This window comes from Cygnus olor, chromosome Z, assembly GCF_009769625.2.
Source record: "Cygnus olor isolate bCygOlo1 chromosome Z, bCygOlo1.pri.v2, whole genome shotgun sequence".
Taxonomy (NCBI): Eukaryota; Metazoa; Chordata; class Aves; order Anseriformes; family Anatidae; genus Cygnus; species Cygnus olor.
The window spans coordinates 37021380-37047656 of NC_049198.1; the positions used below are offsets into that span (position 1 = coordinate 37021380).

Consider the following 26277-nt stretch of genomic DNA (forward strand, 5'->3'; position numbering starts at 1 on the left):
TAGCCAACAGGAGAAATAAAACCAGTTTCTCATTAATTAGTCATTGAGTCATGTAGCCTATACATTCTTCAGCAGGTTTCTACAAGAGAGTAATTAGGTTAACTAACATTCCTGTGGTTTTATGATGATTGCATTTTCTTAGGAAAGGATTATATATTTAATAATTATGGGATTTACAGATTTTATTTAATCTTTGGAAAAGGGAAGAGAATAATGAATGCTCTGAAAAGCCATAGTTCAGTTGCATAGAGGAAACAGAAAGTTCTGTTTCATTAAACCAAAAAATTACATTCCTTCTAAGAAACTTTTGGAACTTAAGAGAGTTCATTTTCAAAACTGGGATTTCGTTAAACGTTTCAAGATTCAAGAAAAGTTATCTGCAGGATGATGACTGAATTTCCAGTCAGTTTCAGGAAACAATATAATTTTCTTAAGCATATTTGTTAAAAAAATACAGCTTGAAATGCAACATACATTGAATTCCTACTTGTTTGGGAGTGTAACTGTTTCGAATATATTTCTACTTCAAATACATATCTACTTCAAATTTTACCAAGATTCTTACAGCTGAAAATAGTTTATAGAGTAAATAGCTGATGGTTTGTATGGCTTCCATTAATCCATGTGGTAGCATGCAGTGTGTTGACATGGCAAGCAGTTCTTTTTAATCTCTTCTTTTTTCAAAACCAGTTACCACATCCACCTCAAATATTCCTTTTCTGCAGCCACACCAGCAATAATCTGACATATAGAAGGCATTTGTCATCAAACAAGCAATGCGTACTGCTTTGGGGGAATTCCTTCTTGGCATGAGGAAAAAGAGAGGAGGTGGTAAGGGAATAAATGGCTGCTTTAAATTCAGTGGAAGGACAGTACTGGGATGAAGTGACAATCTGGGTCATTCAATGAGGGGGTAAAATATTTGGTTTGTTTAAAAAACTTTAAAGATTAAAGGGAAAGATGTGGCATGCATTAGGATCAATCACATACTGACAAATAGGGCAACAGCCTGTCACTTCTATTTATGCAGTCCTCATGTATTTCAGATCTGAGTTCCATGTGCAGCATGGGGAAGGATATGGATGTAAGTGTGGCTAATTTAAAATAAATGGCTTTAAACTGTGGACAAGACTGTAACTTTTGATGGGTTATTAATGATATTATTGTTGCCTTCATGTCTTAAATGTTTTGTCAAGATGGTATGCTACCTGGAAAAAAGCCTGTGTTGAGAGTTTTTTTACAAGGCCTATGACCCTAACAGGACTAAAGGTATATGCATGCCTTGTGCTGGTCATCTTCACTGGTTATACTCAACACATCTGTATTTGTTTGTTTCCTTATCTTGTGTGAATATTCAGCTCACACACGTCATTTCAGAGAAATAATAAGGTTGCCAAGGTCTTGTGCTTTTGGGTAATGCCTATTCCTGAAACTCAGGAAAAATCACCCCAGCAAAGCATGGTTCTGACACTCTGAGCAGCTTTAAGCTCAGAGACAAACTCAAGAAGTCACCCACTAGAAAAGCAGCTTCTCTTCACATTATGCAGTCCTTCCAAGGTATATTAAAACAATCAATTAAACATGATGAACCACAAGCAAAAAGAAACCTTCTGAGGGGACATGAAATACCAGACATGGTAAACAAAGGACACAGATCTCCTGATCTCCTCTTATTGCAAACTGGGAAGGGGCTCACTGGAGTTTAGAGAGACTTATTATAAAGACCACAAAATATTCTACACCTCTTTTTAATTGAGTTATAACCTTTTCCTTTAATATTATTTCCAGCAATAAGATAATTAGCTTTAAAAATAAACACATAGAACAATACATCTAACATTACAGCCTTCGAGACAAGAGCTACTGTCTTGCTAGCTAAATGTATTTGTCGAAAACAGACTTCAGCTGCTCACATTAACTGAAAAGCGGGATATTTCCATTCCTTAAGTTCTGAAAGTGTGAAGATATTAAGTAAAATAATTATGGGGAAGAGGAAAAAATATCTGTTTATTGGTCCCAGTTCTTCAGAAATGCAGGACTCAGCTACACGAGGCATCTAGATATTAAAGACATTCTGGCTGAATATAGTCTTAACTAAAAGAATACAGATTACCAAAATCCATCTATTTTCCTTCCAATTTGAGGAAACCCTTGTATGAATCTTCTTCCTTCCCTCCTCCCTCCCTCCATGTTTCTAGGGGCAGCAAATTTATTGCACTGTAATAATGCAGCAGCAAATCAGACTCTAGCAAACACTCACATAATTCTGCATCAAGTCTGGATGGTTTCTTTCAATGCCGTCGTCCAAGATGGTGACCACAACATTTTTTCCAGTGTAACCTCTCTTCCAAGCACCTACTATATTCATATCTGATTGGCAATGATGGGTGTTATCACTGCAGTGCTGTGGAGAGAAGAGGAGATAAAATGTTGGATGTTGCAGATTAGTGAGCAGTATGGGGTTGAGATATTATCCTACTTACATCAACATTATCATTTAAATTAGCACAAGCATATTGATTTGAATAGCAACTATACAAGATCAACACCTTCATTTAGAAAGAAATGAATAATTAAAAAAGAAACGTCAAATTGTATGAAAATTGTTTGGCCTGTTATTTTTTTCTTCTCAGATTACTTTTCATGCTAAGCAATAGAAAAAGGAAGCAACCAACCGCAATAAACCACTAGGATCTGTGTATAAAATAAAATGACTATTCCTGACTGTTAAGTGCCCTTATTTGAAATGTACATTTGAATTATTTGAATTTTTTCAGAAAAACAAACCATATGTGGATAAAAGGAGACAAAAGCCTGTACAGAAATGGCCACGAAAACAAGTACTGCTTTTTGGAGCTTATGTGCTGCATAATTTCTTGACAGAATGTCTGGAAAGTAATCCTGATTCAATTCTATCTACAAAAGAAGGTTTTTGGCACGTTTTGTGCAGTATCAGCAGGAGATGAGCAGCAGTTAAGAACCTGTAACCAAAAAAGTGAAAAACTTGCAGCTGAAGGTGTCTGAAGAATTGCAGATAGTTAGACGGAGAGCAGTCTGTGATACAGCTTTCAGTGCGTCCACGTCTGGAGAAAAGAAAAGTTTAGGGTACTTTAAAACCAAAAGCCTCTTCTTTCCTTGACACAAATACACCCAGATCACATGAAGAGATCTGGCGTGCCGTGGCAGTGAGACGCAACCCACGGGTGTCCATCTGCCCCACCAGCAGCTCTGGCCCGCAGGCAGAGCTGTCCCTGGTGAAGCAGGCCCATCAGCTCCCCTTCCTGTAGCCCCTTCCAGGCTCAGGCAGAGCAATGGGCACAAATAAGAGGGGAAAAGCAAAGGGTGGGAGGAAGGAAGGAAAACAGAGACTGACCCTGAAACTTGTATCTTAGCAACAGCATCCATGCGAGTGTGCTTGGCACTCACTCCCTGCTCCATGGCCTTGTGCTCTAATCTCAGCCTGACATTTTGGCGCCCCACAAATCGTAAGCAGTATGAACACATCCAGGGGGATGCACTTCACCTTGAGCTGGCCCAATCCTTTCCTCCTGAACATGAGCGCACTACAGGCTAACATGCAAACTGACATCAGGTTGCTATCACATTCTACTTTTCCTCCTTTGTCTCCCTTTTCCTCCCTCCCCCTGCACTTTCATAAAAAAACATTGGATTTAAGAGTGGTCGTTTGCTGTTACTAAATCAAAACTGCATTATTAGGTACGATATACACATACATACAGCATACAGTCTCCGTTGCTGTCTTTTCCTTGCGCATGCAAACATCCACCTGCCTGCATGCCTGTCTATCTGTCTATCCATCCACACACAAAGGCACTTGAAGACTTTCAGGGCGCTGTTCCAAGGAATGTACAGGCCTGGCTTAATGCTTTTGTTCTGTGTACTGCTTGGAAATGTTCACACTGCTGGATTTATGGAATTAACTACAGTCTAAACTTGCCATCTGTACACTGAATGTAACAGTTGTACACGTCGGCCTTTCTAATGTACAAACAGCAACATCAAAAGCATGTGATGTTTCCAGGTGCCTTTGTGCTTTTAAAAAGTGTTACTGAATTAAACGTCAGAAAATGCCCACAAAACTGGTATAGTTATTCACAATTTATTGGTGTGAAGACAAGGAGACAAAAAGTGGAAGCACCTGCTCCCAGCCACAGAGCAAACCCAGGAGAGAATGGCAATGTGCAATCAGGATTCCTGGCCCTGGCCTCCAGTCAAAGTAACTGGGACACTATTTTGCACCTTCATCCCCTTCTCTGAAATTTCAAATGATCCTTTGGATGCTATGCTGCTCACTTTGTCCTCTCTTCATGGGGGATAATCTTGTTGTTTTGCTTCCCAGCCAGTCAAACCAGGCAGGATGAGCAAGCAAATGCTTTTTAATCCTGAAAGGGATGCTGGCTCTCTGAAAGCATGCTGGCTCTCCACCAGAAGATGACTACTTCTTCCATTAATGCTGTTGGCATGGCCTGTTGCCCTCACTTACCTCTCCTGAACTGCTGTTTGTGGTGGTGGCAGAAAGGAGTTAATTCATCAGCTGCTTTGCCACACACATGCAGGCAAACACAATGAAAGAGACATTGCTCACTTTACCGTGTGCTCTGTTAGCGTGCGAGAGATGTACCAGATCAAATTGATATTCAAATTACCTTGATCTGCTCCAAGACTGGGCAGAAAGGTAGTCTAAACAAAATCTTCCTGCATAAAAAAAAAATTCCAGGGGTAAAGCAGGCATGAATGTGTGTGCCCACATAAAACTTTGGATCACAGCATACGTGACATACAGACAGAGAATACAAAGGCAGTGGAGATCCATCCAACTGGGAGTAGTTCAATAGCAGATGAGGTGTTCAGTTCTTACTGTTAATATAAGTTACTTATTCTCAAGTCTTATTAATAATAGCACCTTTTTTTTTTCCTTTCAGCTCTGTTCCTCACTGTTCTTTCTGCTTTTTCCTACTATTTTATCTATGCTTTTCTCTCCTTGTTCCTAGCTCTATTCTTCTCTGCCAATACTATCTTTTGCCAATTAATTTTTAGTTTTGTTTGATTCAACATCTGATTTCAGCTTCCCAAATTGTGCATTACCTCTGTATTAGGATTAATCTGACTGTGCACATTTCTCTCAAAGCAGTCAGAAGATTTGGCTTTTATCAGGAACATTTCACATTTTAGAGAGCAATTACTCTTCCAATACTATGTAATATGGTAGAGATACACCGTTTCACATGGAATACCCTCTAACATGCTATTACTTGGTTTCACTTGCACTCTTTCCTGTCACTTTAAATTCCTCTTTCCTTCAAAAACATTTCTTGTAAGGGATTTTCCACTATTGAGTTCCATTATATTATTTTTTTTTAACCATGTGCTGCTTCTTTACACCTATCCAACTTACATTGTCAGCTGCTTACCAGAGAGCTGTTTTTAAAAGGATTTGGAAGCACTGTTTCAATTTATAGTGTTAGCCAAATAAAAAAGAATAAAATAACAGTCATGATAATAAAAATTATGTGATTCACAGAGACTGGATTTTATATCAGTGGGCATTTATTGAATTTTCTAGCTCATTGTCAATTTTTTCCTGTTCTCTCTTTTCAGAGTTAAAAACAAACCTTGTCATGTTAATGTACAAAAGTTGTGGGTTTGCAAGGTTTCTATTAGATCTTTTAATCTTTGAACTGTTGTTATTTAATTTTGAAGGGAATAGTATAAACCGCACTTGGAATATGGAATTATGGAATAAATTTGTCTATGGAATTTCCCCCTACTCCCAGCAGATCAAGTAATTCAGAAATTTCCTGCATTGGTACCATGACTAGACAACTGCAGTAAACCAGCATCATTTCAACATATGTTGGTTTCATCTATTGCCTGGAGGATACCATCAAAATGAATAAACAACCTCTCACCCACTTACACAGAGTAATTTGACTGAGATTTTTAAAAGGTTCTCAGAGGATGGTGTTTTTCTTTAGACTGTTTAATTGGAAAATGTTAATGATGCTACCGTTGGTATTTAATAGAATCAGTCTGCAAGGGTGAAAGACGGTTGAAGGACACATAGGAAGGGAAAGAGTTCTAGCAAAGAAAATGTCAGATTTGGAAAATTTCTTATACTTGAAATTCAATTACTTTGAGTGTAAAAAGACAAAATAATCACTTAGGCATCTTTGGACAGACAATTTGAAAGCCTGCCTCTGCAATTAACAAGCAGACAAAACATTAGAAAGTTTTCTGTTTTGACGTATTATATTCCAATCATTTGCACAGTGCTTTCAATGTTAGAAATGTGCTTGGATTCTCTTTAACTATTTTGTGAAATTATGTCTAAAAACTAGCTTGTAGTCGTTATCATTATTTTAACATTTCCTGTGTGCTGCACTAATTTTGGTGGGCTTGGTGTATGCAGTTAGGGATCAATAGCAAAATGGAAAATGGAAAATTAAGAATCATATTAATGGCCAAAACCTTTTGGAATTCCAGAACTTGAAATCAAATTAAAAAAACAGTGACTAGGAAATTCTGCTCTCTCTTTTGCCATGCCTATAAAAACAGTGTAGAAATAGAAATATCTAATCCTGTGACATGAAGTCTTTCAGAAAAGATTTACTGTGTTCTCTGTAAGTCTTCAGAAGGTACATTACTTTGATTTCCTACAGTTTTTGAGTTGCCAGGACTTTTTTGGACAAAAAAAAATATATATCAATATATTCATATATGCTTATCAATATAGTAGGGGGAACATAAACGCAAAATGATAAGCAGAATAAGACAATTTTCAGGACCAATTGTGAGCTGGCAGGTCTTGGATCTAATCTAGTGGCACATTAAATATGCTTCTGATCCCAGGAAAGGTCTGAAATACTAGTCTCTAGTGAGAGATTAGGAAATATAGACCCTTTCTGTATTTAAAAAGTTAATAAATAAGTAAGAGAATAGGATAAGAATAGTAAATAAGATTAAATGAGCATAGTAAAGGAATAAGTAAGTAAAAGAACAGAATTTCTATTCTAATCTTGTTAGAATAGAAATTAAGAGGTCTTTGGTGCAGACATAAACAGACTCTGCAGACTATGACCATGCTGTCTGCATCAACAACCCAGTGATGTCAGCCACAAACCTGTGGAGAGGACATGGAGAGGACAGAGAAGTTTCCCAGGATCTCACACAGAGGAGGAAGGACAGTCAAGTGCCTATGCATTTACCTTGATCAACACAACCAGGGAGAATGAGGGCACAGGCAGCCGAGGAAAGGATCCTGGCATCAGAAAAGAGAGGCCATCTACCTGCTTTGTGAAGGGCACATAATATGGGGTATTTGGCACTCATAGGTGGTCCAGGCAAATGCATAGGCAGCAAAATTTAGCAGCTTTTAACTTTAGTAGAGGAGACATCCTGATGCTATATTCAGCTTTTTGAGGTGCAGTGTTCTAAGTTAAAACTTGCCAATTGTTCTCTTTTCCTGAAAAAAAAAAAAAAAAAAAAAAAAAAAATGAGTGGGAGAGAGAGAGAGAGAAAAGATAATCTATTTTCTTTATGCTTTTGATGTGATCCAATTTTAAAGGGAATGAAAGAAATAAGCAGGGAGGTAATCAAGAGACATGGAAAGGCAGGATACTTATTAAAATGGCTCTCGTAATGTTACAGAAATCATGACAACATGCTTTGAAGAGCATTAAAACCTGAAGAACTGAAGTGATTTACTGAAATTACTTTTTGGTTTCTCTAGAATAAGCAGTTGAAAGCCACACTTTCTAAGATGACTATTAAAATAACATTTCTTTTTAGAAGTATTTCTCACATTTTTAATTCTTTCATCACAATATACAAAAGGGGGAAGGATTTTTATAAGCAGAATGTATACTTGCATAATTTTTAAAATTTTCCTTAAATATAATGTGATATTTATTGCGTGATACAAAGCAATTGCTAACTGTATAGGAAATTATTTTCTTCTTTGTTTCACCTTTAAATCATTTATTTTTACAGCTGCACACAAGATTTGAAGATCAATCAGGAGCAGACAGATAATATAAGGACTGATTCATCTCAAACAGGATTTTTTTTTCATTGAATTGTGTCTGACTTCTGGAGCCATGTGTTTACTGAATTGCTACTTTTTTTTTTTTTTTTTTTTTTAAATCTGTGTCAGTATAAATAGAAATATTCCAAGAGTGCACCATGTTAAATATTTAAAATCAATTTATTGCTTGTGCAACTTGAGAGGGTTTAGTTAATTTACTTCAGAGATGAATTTCATTCTTAAGCTTTATTGATTCTTTAGGTTAACAAATAAATATACAAGTGGAGACCCATAAGAACAATCACGGGCATACATTATTTTACCCCTGTTTAAGCAATGAAGGAGAACAGGAAATCAGAATAAAAGGACTTCTTGTATTCATTGGAGTATCCGATGGCTACAGTCAGACAAGAATAACGTACAAGGCTGTTTTTATGGTTTTTTGCAGTGAAAAATACGGAGCTAGTAACTCTTATTCTTTGTGATTACATTGCTATTCTTTCCAAAAATAGAGTAATTCATAAAGCATTAAATTTGTATTCAAGACAATTCCATTACTTTTCCATCATGGGCACTTTTTGAAGTCAACACTGGTTTCTTCTGTAACCCGTGTGCTGCCTCAAACATGAATTAATTTAGGAAAGCCCTGCATGTCCATGTTCCATAGGCTGCCAGGCTGATGACAACTTTTTAGGAGTGGAAAACTTTCCCTCTTTCTAGCTCTGCAGATGGCAGAATTTCTCTCCCTGTTGCAAGTTCTGGAACCTGCAGAGGCACAGGAATAGTGTGCTTCTAACATTGCCTCTTTGTTCCATGTGGGGCATGACTTGTTGCTCCATTAGGATGCCTGCCTCTAGTCCTATTTCTTTCCCAAGTGGAGGGAACTACAGAGACTACTTCACGGCAAAGAGAGTTGTAGCTAAAACTGCATCATGGTCATTGTGTGTGTTCTGCTACCTCCACTAAACATGAAATGTGAAAAGAGGTATTCACAGAAATGCAAAAGGCCCACCATATCCTCCACCAAACAGCACAGACACATAAAGACACAGAAAGAAAAGAAAGTAAAAAAGGAAAATGTGAATTAAAGCAGCCAGGATGTGTCCACTTTACTTTGGATGTACAAATTGTCATATGACTGGCATAATATAGACCTGGTGCAACTGGTATACCTTGAATCAGTGCTAATGTTGTAAGACCTATATCAACGTACAGACAGATTTCTGCCTGGGAATTGTTGGAAAAAATATAGGAACCTGATGCAAAACCTCTTGGGGAATCAGCAAATGATGGACGAAGGAGGAGAGAAATAATTTCCACAGCTTGTGGCTACTGCTAAGTAATGAAGGAAGAAAATAAGCATGCATAGAAATACATCCCTATATGTACCAGTATTCCCTCAAGATGCCTGTATGATGACTGTTACTACTAATGGTGCTGCTGCTACTACTGATGCTGCTACTACTATACAAATAGCTTACTTATCAACAAAAGGCCAGAAAGTGAACCAAAAGTTAATGTGTATTTTTACCTGCCTAAAATCCTGTTTAAGAATAAAAATAATTATTTTATTAATTAGAGAGAATATATGAAAAGAACAGCTGCTCCCTGGCCCCAGCTGTGCAGCATAAACCCTGTTGATCCAGTATTCATGAAGGATGAATAATTCCTCAGAGAGACATTTCCTTCCATTCTGCCATTTTTTGTGGCCTTTGCTTCATATTTTTATTTGACCTCCTCTAAGTCCCCAAAAAAGAGAGAGAAATAGGGCAGTTTTACACAAAATCCCAAGATTTTTATTTTTTTTTTTTTTTAATGCATCAGTTCATGGAGTCCATATGACTATACGACTGCTTGAGTGCTCACGCTTTTAAGAGTCTTTTTTACTTCTCTTGGTCATAAAAGATTTTGAAAATGGGAACAGTCTCAGATCACAAAAGCCAAATAAAATAAAAAAAAATCTAAGCTCTTGATTTTATATGCAAATTCAAGACTATATTCTGGCATGACTTGGGAGTTTTGAATGCTAGAGGCTTGTAATACCAATCTCCTTAACTCCCTAACTTTCTTTACAGCCTGAGAGGTCTCAAACAAAGCTGTAGATTGTGGTTATCACTGCAGATATGTGATATTTAAACAGTGACACGAATCAAAGAGTACCAGCATCCAGGTTAAATGTTGATTCTCTGAGTTTTCTTGTTCTTAAGTACTGTAGCCAGGCTAAAATCCACCTAATTTCCAGATTTGTGAGTACAGAATGGGCTAGAAAAAGCCTAAAGGGCATCAGAATTATAAAAATATCTATATTGTTTGTATGTGCTGTTTATTCGGCTGTATATTGTGAGGATTTAACAAATGGTAAAACAGGAGCATTGCAACATGAAAGAAAGTAAAAGAAAATTAATATTGGACAATTAAAAGAAGGTGTTTCTAGCTAGCTTAGTAAGATATTTCTGGTTTTATTATCATCTGCTTTCAGTGATCAGTTTACATCTTTTGATAAAAAATTCAGAGTTCCTAATCTTTCAGTTAAAATGTATGAGTAAAAATTAACCCGAAGACAGTTTGCAGTCACCTAGTAGACCAATCTTTGTTATCTCTCTCTTTCAAGCTAGACTTGATGTTTTTGTTATTTCTAAGATGACAATTAAACAGACAGATAGTAAGTCTTGCTTTAAAATAGTTTTCGTAACTTTCTAGGGATTCTCCCTAAGCTATAAAAGACACTTTCTTCACAATTTCCTTTTTAAGCCATTTTGAGGAGAAAGACTTCTACCCTACTACCCCTCTACAAAGTTGTTAAGAAGCATGGGAGAGGGAGATCATTTTATTCAGACTGTGTGAACATATGTGACAGAATCAAACTCGCCATACAGAGGGAAGTCTCTGAGCAGATGGCTCCAATTAATCATTAACTTTCCTAATAAGACTGATGAGAGTGGGAGGAGACCAGGGCTTATACAAATCCACTTCATTCCCCTTTCTCTATCTTTTTCTTTCACAAGGATAAGAGTGATGTTTAAGAAGGATCTGCTGTTATGCAAATACTGGGGTAGGGAGAGCTGATTTAGGAGGGCTTAGAAAACTTGTTTTTCTAAGAATGTTCTGAACTTGTATGGATGAGAGGACTTGTGAGGAAACAGATGAAGAAAGCTCTGAACACTCATACCCAAATTTTTAAAGACTTTTGCATTACTGCAGTCTTTTTTTTCTCTATTTTACATTGTGGTCAGATCCCTTTGATCCATGAGGCAATAGCTTTGTGACATCTGGTGTTAATGGTGGTGGGATGTCCTGAGGGAGAAGGAGGGAGAGAGGGACAATGAGAGGGAGGGATGTGAGACAACAGGACTCATTCAGGAGTCTGAAGGAAAGATGCACGTCCCTACTTTTTCCTCAAGGGACAAAAGAGGGTAGCAGAAATGGGGAACATGAAGCTCAGAATATGGTGACAGTCCCATATTCCATTATTAGGAACAGAGTGGGAGTTTTTCCGCATTTTCCTGTGGGCATATGGAGTTCTTGGGGCTGGAACTGTTTCACAGTGCCTTTACTTCTGCAATAAACATCTATGCTACTCGATACCTAGAAGTCTTTTTCCCTAAGAGCCATAAAGAGCCATCAGGTTATTGTACCCTTGGTCCCGTTATTTGCTTGGGTTGGTATGTCAGAGGAGATTATAACTTGCCAGAGGACAAACTTTAAGCTCGTGAAACCATTCTCTTGAGACAGAAGTATAAAAATCACTCTATACCCTCCTTAGACAGCCTTATAGAAATATTTAATCTAACTCTGAAATGCATGCTGTGAAAATTCATTAACAGTGCAGGATCAGACTAAGATGAATAGCTGCTATTTTAGTTTGCCTATAGGGAAGTAAGTACCATAGGCACCAATGGGCTTTTCACCATTTGAACACGCTATGGTTGATGAATGCAAGGCCCACTACATATTATAAGAGAAACCTGGGAAGATAAGGCCAAACCACTAGAGGGAGTGGCTAGTTATATTTTGCAGATGAGATCATCTGGCAGAAATGAGAAACCTAACCCTGAGAAATCTAGTGGGACACAGGAAAGAAAAAGTATTCAAGAAATGAAAGTTTTGGATAAGGCAAAAAAGTACTAGAAAGTTACTCTTTCTACTGTCTCAGAAAATTTGACTCAACTGATTAAATGTTAAAGTCCTTCTGAAACGCTGAAGGTTAGTCCAGAAACATATGACAGCTGTGAATGAAATACTGTGCAAAGTAAACAAAGAATGTAAAAATGCTGTGAAAATTGGAACGGGTCTTAAAAGAAATCTCAATATAGTGTCAGGATTCAAGCAGTATCAGAAAATATAAATATTGCAAAAAGGTTCTGGAGAAGTGCAATGTATTAGCAGGCATTGATTTTATGGAGAACTAGGCATAGACCAATGTCTACAGAGCTTTCTAGTAAAAAGATTTTAAGGGTCTTTGGGAGCTGCTGCTAAACTAAACACTCATCTTTATCACTAAAGACAGATAGATTGTGTTTACTGCAGCAGTACTATGAAGGAAGTTCCCCCAGTTGCAGATAAAGTAATTGAGTATGTGGAATGATGCAAACTGAACTGAGAAGTTAATTTTGAACTGATACTAGGAGAACATACAAGCTCAGTATAAGCACCTCTTATGTACATCAAGGACTAGAAAACGTAATTGGTCTAACTGGAAACGGGAAGAAAATCTCATCCATTACTGTCAGGTTTACAGAGTCTGTGTGTAGACCATGTCTCAGTTTTGAAATGCAGCACCTGTCAATGATAACTGCCTTACCATTTGCAGGTACCTCAAACAAAACAAAACAAAACAAAACAAAAACACAAAGCAAAAAACAAACAAACAAACAAACAAAAAAACAATAAATTTGCAGATGGACAAATGGCACACCCAGAGAAAGCAATAAGGAAAACTATGGTAAGAGCATTGCAAGTGAAAACAATACACAAAGAGATATAAATAAAGGTAAGAGTTGTTAATGTTGTGATTGTTGACAATTCTTCTGCATCCATCACTTTTCCTCATATTTCAGCTACAAAACACTCTTAATGGCTCCTCTTCTCTGCAGTTTGCATTCTTCCTTGTCATTCCTACTGTCTCTATCAGTCTGTTCTGTAATTCCTGTCGGCTTTCTGAATCTCAGCTATCCCAATTTTCAAATCTCTGTTGTAAATATATCTTCTTTTCCAATAGCATTGTCAAATACCATATTGACATGAATGTGTGCCCAACACAATTCACAAAGCTTCACGAAGTCTTTCAACTAAGTGGAGGAATTCTCAGGGAAATATAACGTACATCCTAGAAACTAATTATTTTTTTCAGCTGTTATGATCTATCATGTAAATGCATGAGGCATTTACAAGAATACTTTTATTTACTTAGAAGTGTAATGAGTTCTTTGGATCCATGAGAGACGTAGCATGAATCTGTAAGCTTTTAATAACATAGCCACTCATAAGGAAGTTAGCAGAGGGCTTGACATGTCAGTTTGTACTTTGAAGCCATATGATGACTTTACAGATATAGAATCATTCAGGCTGGAAAAGACTTCTAAGATCCTCTAGTCCAACCTTTAACCTAGTACTGACAAGTCCACCACTAAATCACGCTACTAAGTTCTACATCTTCACATTTCTTGAAGACCTCCAGGGATGGTGACCTGACCATTTCCTTGGCAGCCTGTTCTAATGCCTCACAACTCTTTCAGTAAAGAAATTTCTCCTAATATCCAACCTAAACCTCCCCTGGCACAACTTGAAAATTTTCCTTCGTCTCATCACTTGCTGCTCAGGAGAAGAACCCAATCCCCACCTTGCTACAACCTCCTTTAAGGCAATTGTGAAGTACAATAAGGCTCCCCTGAGCCGTCTTTTCTCCAGGCTAAATGACTCCAGCTCCCTCAGCTGCTCCTCCTAAGACTTGTTCTCTAGATCCTTCACCAGCTTTGTTGCCCTTCTTTGGACACAGTTATGGTTAAACCCATTTTGTTTAAGAAAACATTAGTGACCATGTGCAATTATTAAGTCTTAAATCTTAAGAGGCTACCATGCTTCCTTGTAGTATAGGAAAGATGAAGTTACATACTTGTACAGCATGCTTTCAGATCTGATGACACAGATGTGGAGTGAGAAGTAACGATGGTCATAGAGACAGCGTGATCTGGATTATTTGTGAAGGTGAACTTATTTAAACTGTGTGTTTGTAATATATTTTATATATATAAAATCATACAGTTAAGCATGGAGGACCAAGAGTGCAAGTAATGAAAAGCGAGAAAGTGTCCAGAAGCAGAGTAATAGTGAAAAGGATATAAGGAGTAAGGTAGACCGTAACTTCAAGAAGATGTTCTATGAAACCATGTATTATCCTTTGATGGTTAAGTAGTGGGATAGCAAGAAAAGTGGGTTAATATACTTTTTAAAATGACAGTAACTGACAGAGACTGTTCCTGGAATGACATGTGCATGTGTCTAGTATTAATGTTTCAAAAAGGACGCTCTTATAAAATGAGCAACTAGTCCTTGCTGCTTGTTTTCAGAATCAAGTACAGGAAAAACAGTTTACAATGATTCTTAATAAGCTCAGTGTATTTATTTTACCTAAGAGAGGGTGAAGACATGACTTGATTGCAGCATGCAAGTAACTCAGCATGGAAGAAGTTTTTGAAGGGGGATGCTCCTATAATCTATTAGGGAGAACAGCCTAACAAGATAAGTACAGAACAAGACAAATATACAACTACAAGGTGTAAGTTATTTTAATAGTTAATCATTAACACAATGCTCTTACTGGTGTGACTCTTGTACAAATGCAATCTTTAATGTAATATATGTATGTATCACTGAAAGCCCACCACAGCTCAAAAATTCTGAGCTTGTGATTGTAGATTACCAGTTGCAGCGACTGTTGGTCAAACTAAATGATCATGACAATCCTCTGCCCTATCTGTGAAATGAATCAACCAAAGTAGTCCAGATCCCGATGCTGGTTGCTATGAGACTAAAGCAACAATGTGTCAGGAACTCCACAGAAACCTCAGTAGGAATTAGGGTCGGGGAGAAACGAACCTTTTTCTGCCGTTTAACTGCCCTCAAATACTTGGAGATGGAGTTTTGTTGTCTGAAGGTAGATGCTGCTTTAAATATATACATATCCTGAACAATTCTAAATGCTCTCAGAAACATTAATTACTGTGAATAAAATGATCTTCAGTATTTAATTAAATATGTAAAGCAATAATGTTAAAAGAGAATTTATATGACACATTCAAATGAGGTGATGTTTTGCTTTTTTAGCCCATTTGGCCTTTAGACTATGAGGAGACAAATTTTTTAAAAACATTTTTTATTACTTCTGGATAAATTTTAATCCAAAAGCACCTCTGTGCATGGATACAGACCATTTTAAAACAGAAAATACCAGTGTATGTAATTGTTGTGTTATCTATAACAAAGACAAGATCTTTCAAGGCAAATGAACAACTTGATGCAGCATGACTGCATTCATAGTGCTTCTATGGAAAGAGAAAGTGGGGAGAAACATGCTCAAGGCTGTCATTCCGTGGCTTACTTTAATTTCAACTTTCTCATTTGAATCAAATCATGTAGCACCCCCGTTCACAACTGTCTAGAAACAAAAATGGTGATGACAGATTTTTTTTAATCCAAACATATATACAGACATGTAAATTGTTCCTGTCCTTCCCTATACTACGTCACTCTATCAGGAGATCTCTGCTGCTCAGTGCCTGTCTGGAGGCAACATGGTCACAACTTGTTTAATTCACCATCACACTCACATAAAACTTCTATACATTTAAGCAGCAAAAAGAGATGAATGGCTCAGCATCAGGTTTATTTTTCCTATTAGATTGTGGGATAAATCTTAAGTATGTGTGTGAGACTTTCAAATGTTGAGACAATCTAAGACTTTTCTAGGGCTTGGCAAAGTAACAAAACAAGCTTACAAGGTGGTTTTGGCTAGTCTTGTAACCATTTCATTGAAATTATCTACTGAATTAGTGCTCAAGATGTTTTGGTGGCAATACCTTACACAATGTATAACATGATCTTGGGCTATGTATTAAGTCCCAAACAAGATCAGCTGTTTCATACAGTGTGGTCAATACTTCAAACTTTGAATATTAAAGAAGAACAAGCAGCCAGACATAGTGAAAACAGACTGCAAGTCCAATGTGAGCAGGGGTAAAAGGCAGGAACCTTTTAGATTTTTGTTTTCTCTCACTTGGTCAGTACGATACAACTTCCCTGTTAACCAAAGGGAGGGTCAATGTTATGCTATGTTTGGGCAAATATTTTCAAAGGACAGACGAATAATACAAAACAATTCTTTCACTTTCACAATACTTTTATTTTTTTAAGTAGTATTTTATCACCACTCTAGAATGAGAGCAGATAGAAACTACATGAGACTGCTTTAAAAGAAGGAAAACGATACCAGGATAGCATACACACCTAACAATGAAATCAAAACCAAGAATGTTGTGATCATCAAGAAAGTTGAGGAATCTAACCTCTCAATACCATCAACAAAGATGGTCCTGCTCCCTTTTGTTTGATTTCTTTGCTGTCTGCTACACTACTTTTCCTGGGTTTGTTCATAAGAGATGAAGCAAGGTATGGGGGCATGGTTGAGAAGCTGGGGCAAAGAGACTGTAGATATCAGGATGTAATGATCATCAGAGAGCTGGAGCACCTCTCTTATAAAGAAAGACTGAGAGAGCTGGGGCTGTTCAGCCTGGAGAAGAGAAGGATCTGGGGTGACCTCACTGTAGCCTTTTAATACTGAAAGGGGTCTTATAAAAAGGATGGAGAGGGACTCCTTACTCAGTAGATAATGACAGGACAAGGAGGAATGGTCTTAAACTAAAAGAGGATAGATTTAGATTAGACATTATGACCCTCACTGTAAGGGTAGTGAGGAACTGGAACAGGTTGCCCAGCAAAGCTGTGGATGCCCCATCCCTGGAAGTGTGTAAAGCCATGTTGGATGGGGCCTTGGTCAGCCTGATTTAGTGGGTGGCATCCCTGCCTATGGCAAGGGGGTTGGCATTGGATGACTTTTTAGGTCCCTTCAAACCCAAGCCATTCTATGATTCTATGATTCTGCGTGAGAAAGGAAGCCTTGAGGCTGTCTTTGGTGTCTTGAAAAACTTCATCTTCAGGTCACTGAGGGAGTTTTCTGAGGAATGAAGTAAGTGGGCTACAAGAATTCAGGGCTTTCTTCAGAATCACTTTTTCTGTGTGCAGACTGATTCCATTGCAAATTGTAAGGGCTATAAGACTTGTTAAGTAGGCTGTATTAATTCCCCTATCTACATTCCAATTCATGTAGATAGGGCCTTAGTTAATCAAGGATAGATAGATTTTAGTGTTGCAGCAGCTGGGATCGTATAAAGCCCATGACATGGGGGGCTGTTCATTCAAACACTGTGTCTGAAAGCTCATACTTAATAAAGTTTCCCTTGCAACCTACTTGTGGACAAACCAGAGATTTATAAGGAAAAAAGTCTCCTGATTCAACGTTAAATGTGGAGGGGTACATGGAAGTTGAACAAAAGGGAAGCTATTCAACCTCTTCATGACCTCGGGAACACTTTTTCTTTGCTTAAAATTGTATTTATTTTTCTCTAAATGAGTCCTCTGATTCCCCAATATAATCTTGTAGCCATGAGCTGATATTCATAAAAACAAAATGTTATCTTCCAAGCAGTAGTTTACTGTTCATTAATAAACTGTCTTGTCCTAAAGACACACAAGAGGAAAAGCACACTGTATATTTAAGGTGTAGTCTCTTATGTAAATTTATATTTGCCTCTCCTTAGGCTTCTGTGCTTATAATATTTGGATTTAATGTAATTTTGAATTGCTTTCAAAACTGGAAATAACTTCCTCATTCTATTGGAAATTCACATCAAAATAAATAAAGACAGGGTAATTATATTTTTTAACGGCATGCTACTTATGAATTAGTGAATTCTAATGGAATAGAAAGGTCAAGACAAAAGTGGTATCAACACTGTAAAAGATTCACGCATGTATCCCTTGGGGCTGTACGAGGCTCTTCCCTCCTGCACATTTCCTCCCTCTGGCTACCATGAATTTCTGCTGTTTGTTAGAAATAAGTTCATTTTGAAACAGCCAGTCTTTAAGTTTTCACAGAATTTATAACCTCCATAGCAAAAGACCAAGCACAGATATTGTCCAAGTTGCTCCTACCCTCAGAATCAGCTTATTTTTCCAAAAAGCCCTACCTGTTTGAGGAGAACTGGGAATTTGTGCTGACAGACTCACCTGTATGCGATGTCTGAGTTCAAATGATCACTTAGTTTAGGTTAGCTTTCACCAAATCCATATTTAAAATACACTAAGGACCTTTCCCATTTGCTGGACTGCATTGTGCGGGACTTCTCTCCAAAATGGTGCCATTAGAGCTACTCTCCTATGCTACTTGTTTCTTCTTTAGCTAGATGAAAATCCTCTTCACGGAGCTTGAACAACAGCTGTAACTCACACCACAGATTTTTTGACATTAGAAGTACCTGCAGACAATGCCAAGGATGTCCTGCATCCCCTGAAGTGATGTAGAACACACTCTTGAAGAGTGTGTTTCTCACTGTATTTGCTTCTTTATTTTTTATTTTTATTTTTAAACATGGTTGAAAAGGGAGCCTTAGGGTCAGCAAGAATTAAGGTCCTCTGCATATTTGTAACTATTCAAAATGTTTGCTTGTGTGATACATGGAAAGAGAGGTTAGTGCACAGATTCTGATGGTATCCTGAGTCAAATGGCATTTGTTTTCATTAAAAGAGTGGCATAATGATATTTCAAGAATGGTTTGAGACCTAACATCGTTGAAAGCTGAACAGTAGTTCTCCTATCTCTTCTTAGTAAAGGAGAGATACACTGCATAGATCAGGCTTGCTTGGGTACAGAACGGTTAGGGAATTGTTGTATAGAAGCAAAATACTAATTTCCTGTTCCCTGACTGAGCAGTAATATAGCTACTATTCGTGTTAGAAATGTGTACAACTTTCATAGGTTACAACTTTGTTTCTGATGAGAGTGAACTGAGCATGTCACAACAGTTCATTCTGTAACAATTGGACCATAAGACAGGCAGGCAAGCTTCAGCACTGATTGTTTTGTACACCCTGGCTGTGCAATTCTGGTCACTTTGGAGTTCCTGATGTTTGTATAGCATTCTTTATGTGTAAAAAGCTATAACATATTAAATATACATCATATTTATCAATACTTTTCCTGAAGTACCTGCAATTTTAGTAAGCAAATGATAGCCAAAATATATAAATTGTTTGAAGTAAGGCAGCATTTTATACAGTTAATGAAATTACCTCTTCCATTTTTTATGGAACAACAAAATAAATTGTTGTGTTCCTTCTGTTTTGATATTGACGACTTGATTTTGACCAAAAAAAAACCAAAAATAAAACAAAAACAAACAAAAATTAAAAGTGGATGGATAACTAAGTAGTTGTTCTTGGAAAGTAACAGACAAATTCTTTCTCCTTTGAAATAAATAAATAAATAAATAAATGTGTTTTGAGATAAATATGTATCTACAAATTTACAGGAATGTTTTTTTCTGTTGAAGAGCTATGAGAGACAAAATGTAAAACACACCAAATTGCACCCCAATATAACACATTTTGCAGTTGTTAATGTTAGCAATTTTCTGTCCACTTAACCTTCCATGTCATTTATTGTTAGCTGTTTATTTTGAACTACAGCTAAAGAGACATATTATGTCTCATTAGAAATTCAGCACAGATTTTGTGATACTATCATTTCCTCACTAATTACAGAAAACACCCAGTAAAAAGCAGTTGAGAAAAATGCAACATTCTACAGAAATGGTATTTCACGGAAGAAGATTACATGGAAAAGTACCTGTAGTTTCTTAATGTGGCTCAGTTGCTACTCAGAAAAAAAATATTTTAAATAAATTCTTGAAAGATAAAATAAAAGTGGATACTATCCCTCTGAAGATGAAATCACTGTAGTAAATCGGCAGAGGAATGTGTGCTATTGCTATATGATTTATTACCAAACCTTTGACACCTGGGAAAAGCTCTTCCAAAACATGTATGGAAATTATTTCTGTATTTCTGCTTCTTGGTTCAGTGAAAATACTGGCACAATCCCTGCACAGTGCTGACTTCCATTTCATGTTTCCTGGACATTTACAAGGTTGTTTACCTTGAAGTCACAACTGCATGTCCCAAACGAACAGATCAAGTAGCCTATCTGTTCTTCCTGTCATTAGATATTTGTCAATCTTGCTAAAGTAGTTGCATTAATAATACATATTTTCTTCAGTAGATAAGGATAAAATCACTTCTTCAGCTTTCTGATTACCCAAAGTATGCTGCTGTTTTACAAGAGGAAATGAATTTAGGTCAAACTATGTATTACATGACCTTACACTATTAGTTTTACCCTGTCCACAGAGAACAAGAGGTATGTTTCCATACACAGATTTGCAAGGTAATATTTTGACAGGCAGTTTGATTCTTTCTATTGGCACTTTCACTGACGCTGTCATGGATGATTGTCTTCTTAACATTCTGAAAAACGAAGAGCTCGATGTTCTCATGTAATAAAAAAAAAAAATACAAAAAGCACATGCAAAAACCAAACCAAGTTACAAAATATGCACAAGACTTAGAAAGATTTCATGCCACTTCATAAAGAACAATGATTTGGCATCAACTGCACAGACAGAAAGAAAGAGAGAATAATTGTTTGGAAAACAGTAAGAGGAGAGTGAGGATTTTCCTTAGCTGCCAATGCCTGGCATAGGTGGGTTTGAAATAAACTGTTAGGAGGTAGTAAAGGAAGATGATATGTATTCATTTGCTGTGGTGTTACCATGTGGCAGGTGAAAATCTGTCCCAGATTCTGTTTCCTCTGTGCCTGGGCTTGCACTTGGACAGTGTGACCTCTCCTCCTCACTCCACCTCCCTCCAGCCCACTTCATCAGGCTCTTGTCACTCCCTCTTTTGTCCCCCTCTGTCTCCTTCCACAATCCCACTTGCCTTAGCTGACCTCATTAAGGGCCACAAGACAAGCCAACTCCCCACAGACATCAGCAGCAGCGCAGAGGAGGCAACTGGCTTGTCTAACTTTTCTCCCACACGTTATTTCAGGGCTGCAGGATCTTAAGACTCACATTACTCGCTGGTGGTAAAGGTTTAGTAGCCCTATTCCGGCTGCCTTCTAGCATCAGCTACATAGCACCAGAGCAGGACTGTCTGTCCCTTCCTGTGGATGCTAAAGTCACCTGGGGGCTCACAGATAGAGCAGGACTGCTATGATCTGCTGATGTAGCACACTGGAAGAGCTTCCTGAAGCAACAAAGCTGGGTTTGCCAGTTCCTTCACCAAATCTCACAGCAGTGCTCACTTCAGAGTCCTTGTTGAAAGCGAAAAGTAGCAACTTTTCCTGGGTTTTCCTTTCAGCATCAGAGCTGAAGGCAGCCAGCTCCAGATGGCACTACTAGAGAGCTCATCACACTGTATGGACTGTTCTCAATTATGGTATAAATGACATTTCGTCTGTCTGCACCAAAAATCTTTTTGTGCAAGTATAAAAAGATGACTGATAAATACTGGGATGTAAGTTAAACTCAGCAACTCAGTGTGCTGAACAACACCCAGTTCCAGCACTGATGCTCCCTTTACAAACTTCTTTCAGTGCTAGCCATGTGACCATATGCTGTTTCTGTTTATTTACCAACTTTTCATTCACAGTAAAATTTGTGCATCTGTTTGTCCTTTCAGTTCAGTTTTGGAAACTGGGAACGCTCTTCCTAAAGCCCACAGAGTTAAGTCAAAATATAACCATTTGGAGAAGCAGCACATTCAGGAGTTATATCTTTGTTTTGTGTTTACAGATTTCTATTACGAGCATTTTTGATTAATATAAGAAAAATTGGCTTTTTCAGTAACCAAATTGCATATAATCTAATGGATTTTAATTTATTTTAATTAAACATAACAATTTAAAGTAATACTTTTTTTTTTTTTTTAAAGGTCATGTTAATTAGTGTCTGATAGTGCATTTCTGTTATATTCCCTCTTTCAGAGAAACCTACACTATAGAGAGGTACAGCACAGCTTTACAAAGTCCTTCTTCTGGGTTCCAAATGAAAGACTATTAAGTTCTCTGCTTTCAGCATTTGGTGTTTCACCAACTCACAAAGCATGTTTTATGTTTAGAAAGAAGGAATAACGAGGAATATATGGGAAGAGAAAATAAAAGTTGATAAAAGGGAAAAGATTCAGAAAAAAATAATAAAAGATTTTTCAAAAGAGGAAGGACTTAGTTTGGAGAAATGCACAGCAAAAATGGATCTTAAAAAGATTTAAGAAAGATGGTGAGCTGACACCACTGTGGACCTAAGGTTTATATAAAGCAAAATTGGAGTTTTCCTTCGATAATGTTTTTAACTGTACTTAATATCAGTTTGGAATGTGTTTAGCAATGGCAATGAAAAGACAGTGTTTCTTTGGTTTACATACATAGTAAGTGGTGTGCTTCTTTCTCCATTCCAAGCACCTTATGAATGTGACTATCTCACTCATTTTCTATCTGAGAAGCTGGCAGGCAAGTTGATATGTTCCACTTCTTGCTGTGGTTTACAGCCCTAGTAATATTGCCAGCTATTACCTAGGTTCTTAGGTAAGGTTCACTGTTATATAAATTTTCACTCTGACCCCTAAGTATGAATTTTAGGGACCACAGCTAGCTTCTTTAAGCATAACACCATTTTTAAAGTTGTATTATTTACCTTTGTGGGTAGCGCAGTTATCTTATGCTGTAGTTTCTCAGAGGAATACAATCTTACCCCAGTGATTTACTGCAATTGGCTTTCCAGGTTTGCACTGGTTCTCTCTGACAGTGCCATGACTTCTCCAGATATGAGGTGTAACCTCTGGATACACATTTAATGTATCTGGATGCCTTTAGTGGCATCCAGTCATAAGAAAAAATTTGGCTTATAAACTTTAACTATCATATTTATTCTTATGTGCTCTAGAGAACAGTGCACCTCCCTCCAGCCTCACATCTCAAAACATTGTCTCTCTCTTCCTGTAAAAATTCTCAGTTCTACAAAAATACCCTATAATACGTTCAATTCCTGTCCAGCAGTAACTAGGACATACAGAGTAGAAAGATCCTGGTAGGAAGTGAAAAATTCTTTTCTAAATTGGAGGATCCTGTCAGCATTAGCAGTTATTATTAACAATAGAAGGGATGATAACAGTACTGGAGAGGATTAAACTCAATCAATGTTGAAAAATAGTTGTTCCTGTCTGAACTAACTGCAAAGACATAGTCCGTGTCTTTGTAGTCTAACAATGGCTTGTTAAAAAATAAACAATGGTTAAATTAAATTCTCCTCGTTACATTCTATTTTACAAAACTATGCAAAGAGGCCCAGCATAACAGCAGGGCTAGACTGCAGCTGCAGAAAACAGTTCTTGTATGTCCATATAACTCCAGCTTCACCTGACCATTACCAAGCTTTTCTGAAGCACGAGGCAAAAAGAAACAGTCAGCAAGGAGAGTCTTGTGATTGAAGTCTAGTAAATTTCTTTAAAAGTGAGTAAAAATTAGTTTTATTAACCATATCTTCCCATATATATATATATTTATCTTCACCTTCTGCACTTTTTATTACCATTTCTCCATGCAAGCAAGATGAGGAAACTCATTAAACCAACTGGCAGGAATGGTGAAATTGGTTAGGCACAAAGTCCTCTTAGTCATTCCAAAGACATTGTTTGCTGTTATTACACGTTAAGTAAAACGTTTTCAGATAGCAGTAGGATTTTAGGGTTGACTTCGACCTTTTTCAGTTATGCAAACGGATTGTATATAGTCCATCCAGTTATTGACAAACAGGCTACTTTGTCAACACCAGTGAAAGAGAGGAAATTTATTAGATAGAACATGATGGTACGTAGATAGCTGAGCTCTGGGAATGTCATGCAAGACTTAGCTTTCTCCTGACTCAATATTTGGAAAGGGATGTTAAGTAAGGACCTTCCTTCGCTTTGATCTTATTTCTTTGCTATCAGTTCTAAGCAAGCTGGACCCAAGTCTGTAGGTCATTTTCAAACAGTATTTGAACAGTGACTCTTATGTGAAGTTTCATGTGTTACTTGATCTATAAAAAGATTCTCTTTTACCCTTTACATACAGATGTCTCAAAAATCAGAGGTCATGATCAAGCAGGTACTTTTTTTCTTTTTTTTTTCTTTTTTTTTTTTTTTTCAGCTTTCATTGCTTTGAGTGAGGGAAGACATAAGAAAATTGTCTTTACCTGGGTATTAGAAAACAATGGAAACAGTAATTTCTCAATAGATAATCCTCTAGCAATTAAAAAGTACAAGCATACCTGTTTAGGTGATGAGTGGCTCTGGAAACTCTGTCTGCTTTGGCTTCTACTGAACTGTAAAGTGTTAAATATCTATATTTCTAATCTCTCTGCTCTTTCTAGGAATGTGTTTAGAGTAAATGGAGAAAAATAGAGCAATAAAAAATACCTTTCAATTTGTTTACAGAATAGTTCTTGAGAGATACTTTTAACCTTTGTGATGACCCAAAACAGAGAGAAGGCCTGAATCACCTTTGTAACTTCTTGCCATGGATCTCACACAAACAAAAATGTATTATTTCTAGTCTGGACTATTAAAATTACAAGGCAAGGTACTTGTGAAGATGAAGATGGGGGAGAAGAACATTAATCAGATTTTGTTTGACAAAGTCTTTGAATAAAAGGTCTTGTGTCAACAAATCTGAACTACATTTACAGCTCTGTTAGAGATTATACCAGTTCAACGGCCAAAGGTATCAATCTTAACCACAACGAAGTTACTTATTAATCAAAATGCAAACCTGTACATGATAATACCTTATTACTTTCTCAATAACATGTCTGCTGCCAGCAACCTAACAACCTCTTTCCGACATAACAGTGACTGAAACCATTAACTAACCTCAAATTCCTTTTTTTTCCCCAACTTATAAAGATAAACAGGATTAACAAAAGTAGCTATGGTTACAATCACAAATACAGTCATATGAGGATATCTGGTAATGACCCAAGTCAGTCCTGAAGTCAACTCATTCACATACTTTTAGCTATTCTCTCTGTTGCAATAGTGTACGCACTAATACTTCCTGATCACTCTCAACAAAATGGCATCAAACCACTACCACTAAAGATATTGCAAAAATACAAGAGTTATTCAATAGAGGTAAACGCAATCAGCCAGGGACAGTGCCTCCCCAGGGAGCTTGTATATGAGGAGACCTTTTTTTCAGATACAGAAATGAAAATATTCTGAAAGTTGTACATGACCAGCAGTACAGATCACTTGTTGTCCTAACAGGTTTCCCATGATAGGCTGACAGTGGTGAGGAAGCCATGAAGCAATATGGGTAGGCAACACAATTGATTAATTAACAGGAGACTGCTACCTTCCTGAACAAAATTACAGGCAACTGCTATGAGCACCTATTACTAATTTAAAACAAAACAAACCAAGCAACCAACCAACCAACCAAAGAAACAAGCTAATTCAATTCCATTAAAAACCTATGTTGACACTAAAAAACTTGTATGCAAATCCAGGAACATGAAGGAAAAATTACATAAACTACTGTAAAACATACTGCTGGGCTTTTGCTCACTATTATTTTATTGAAATTTGTTTCTTTCTATTCAAACACAGAATTGAAAGTTTGTAGCAATAAGAGCAGGCTACCTAAGGTTAAATCACTGCTATTTTCTAGTTTTAATTGAAAAAGCTGAAATTAAAAAAAAAAAAGAGAGAGAGAGAGAGAGAGAAATTTGAGAGGACACTGTTACAATCTACTGCCATTTATTGAAATCTGTCTGTCACCTTGTGCACATATTTATAGCATAGGTAGACTGAATAAACACATGTGTTAGAGAAGATAACAAGTACACACATTAAAATCAACTGGAAAAAAGTCCTGCTATGATTGAATTACGCACAATAATACAACTTTCACAAAGAACTTCTGAGAAGTATTACATTTTGAATAAAAGCTGTTTTCAAGGTGGAAAATGAGCTGCTTAAAAAATCCTCTGCTATATCAACACAATGCAGCAATAAAACAAAAATGA

The 26277-nt window shown here is 37.1% G+C and overlaps 1 protein-coding gene across 2 annotated transcripts in view; it reads right to left on the minus strand.

Moving 5' to 3' along the window:
- The window catches only part of PCSK5 (proprotein convertase subtilisin/kexin type 5), a 251454-nt gene that overhangs the window by 175622 nt on the left and 49555 nt on the right, over positions 1-26277 (minus strand). For both annotated transcript variants that reach the window (XM_040539991.1, XM_040539992.1), the window contains exon 4: positions 2261-2404. In XM_040539991.1, the coding sequence (XP_040395925.1) occupies positions 2261-2404 (144 nt within the window). The remainder of the gene's footprint in view (positions 1-2260; positions 2405-26277) is intronic.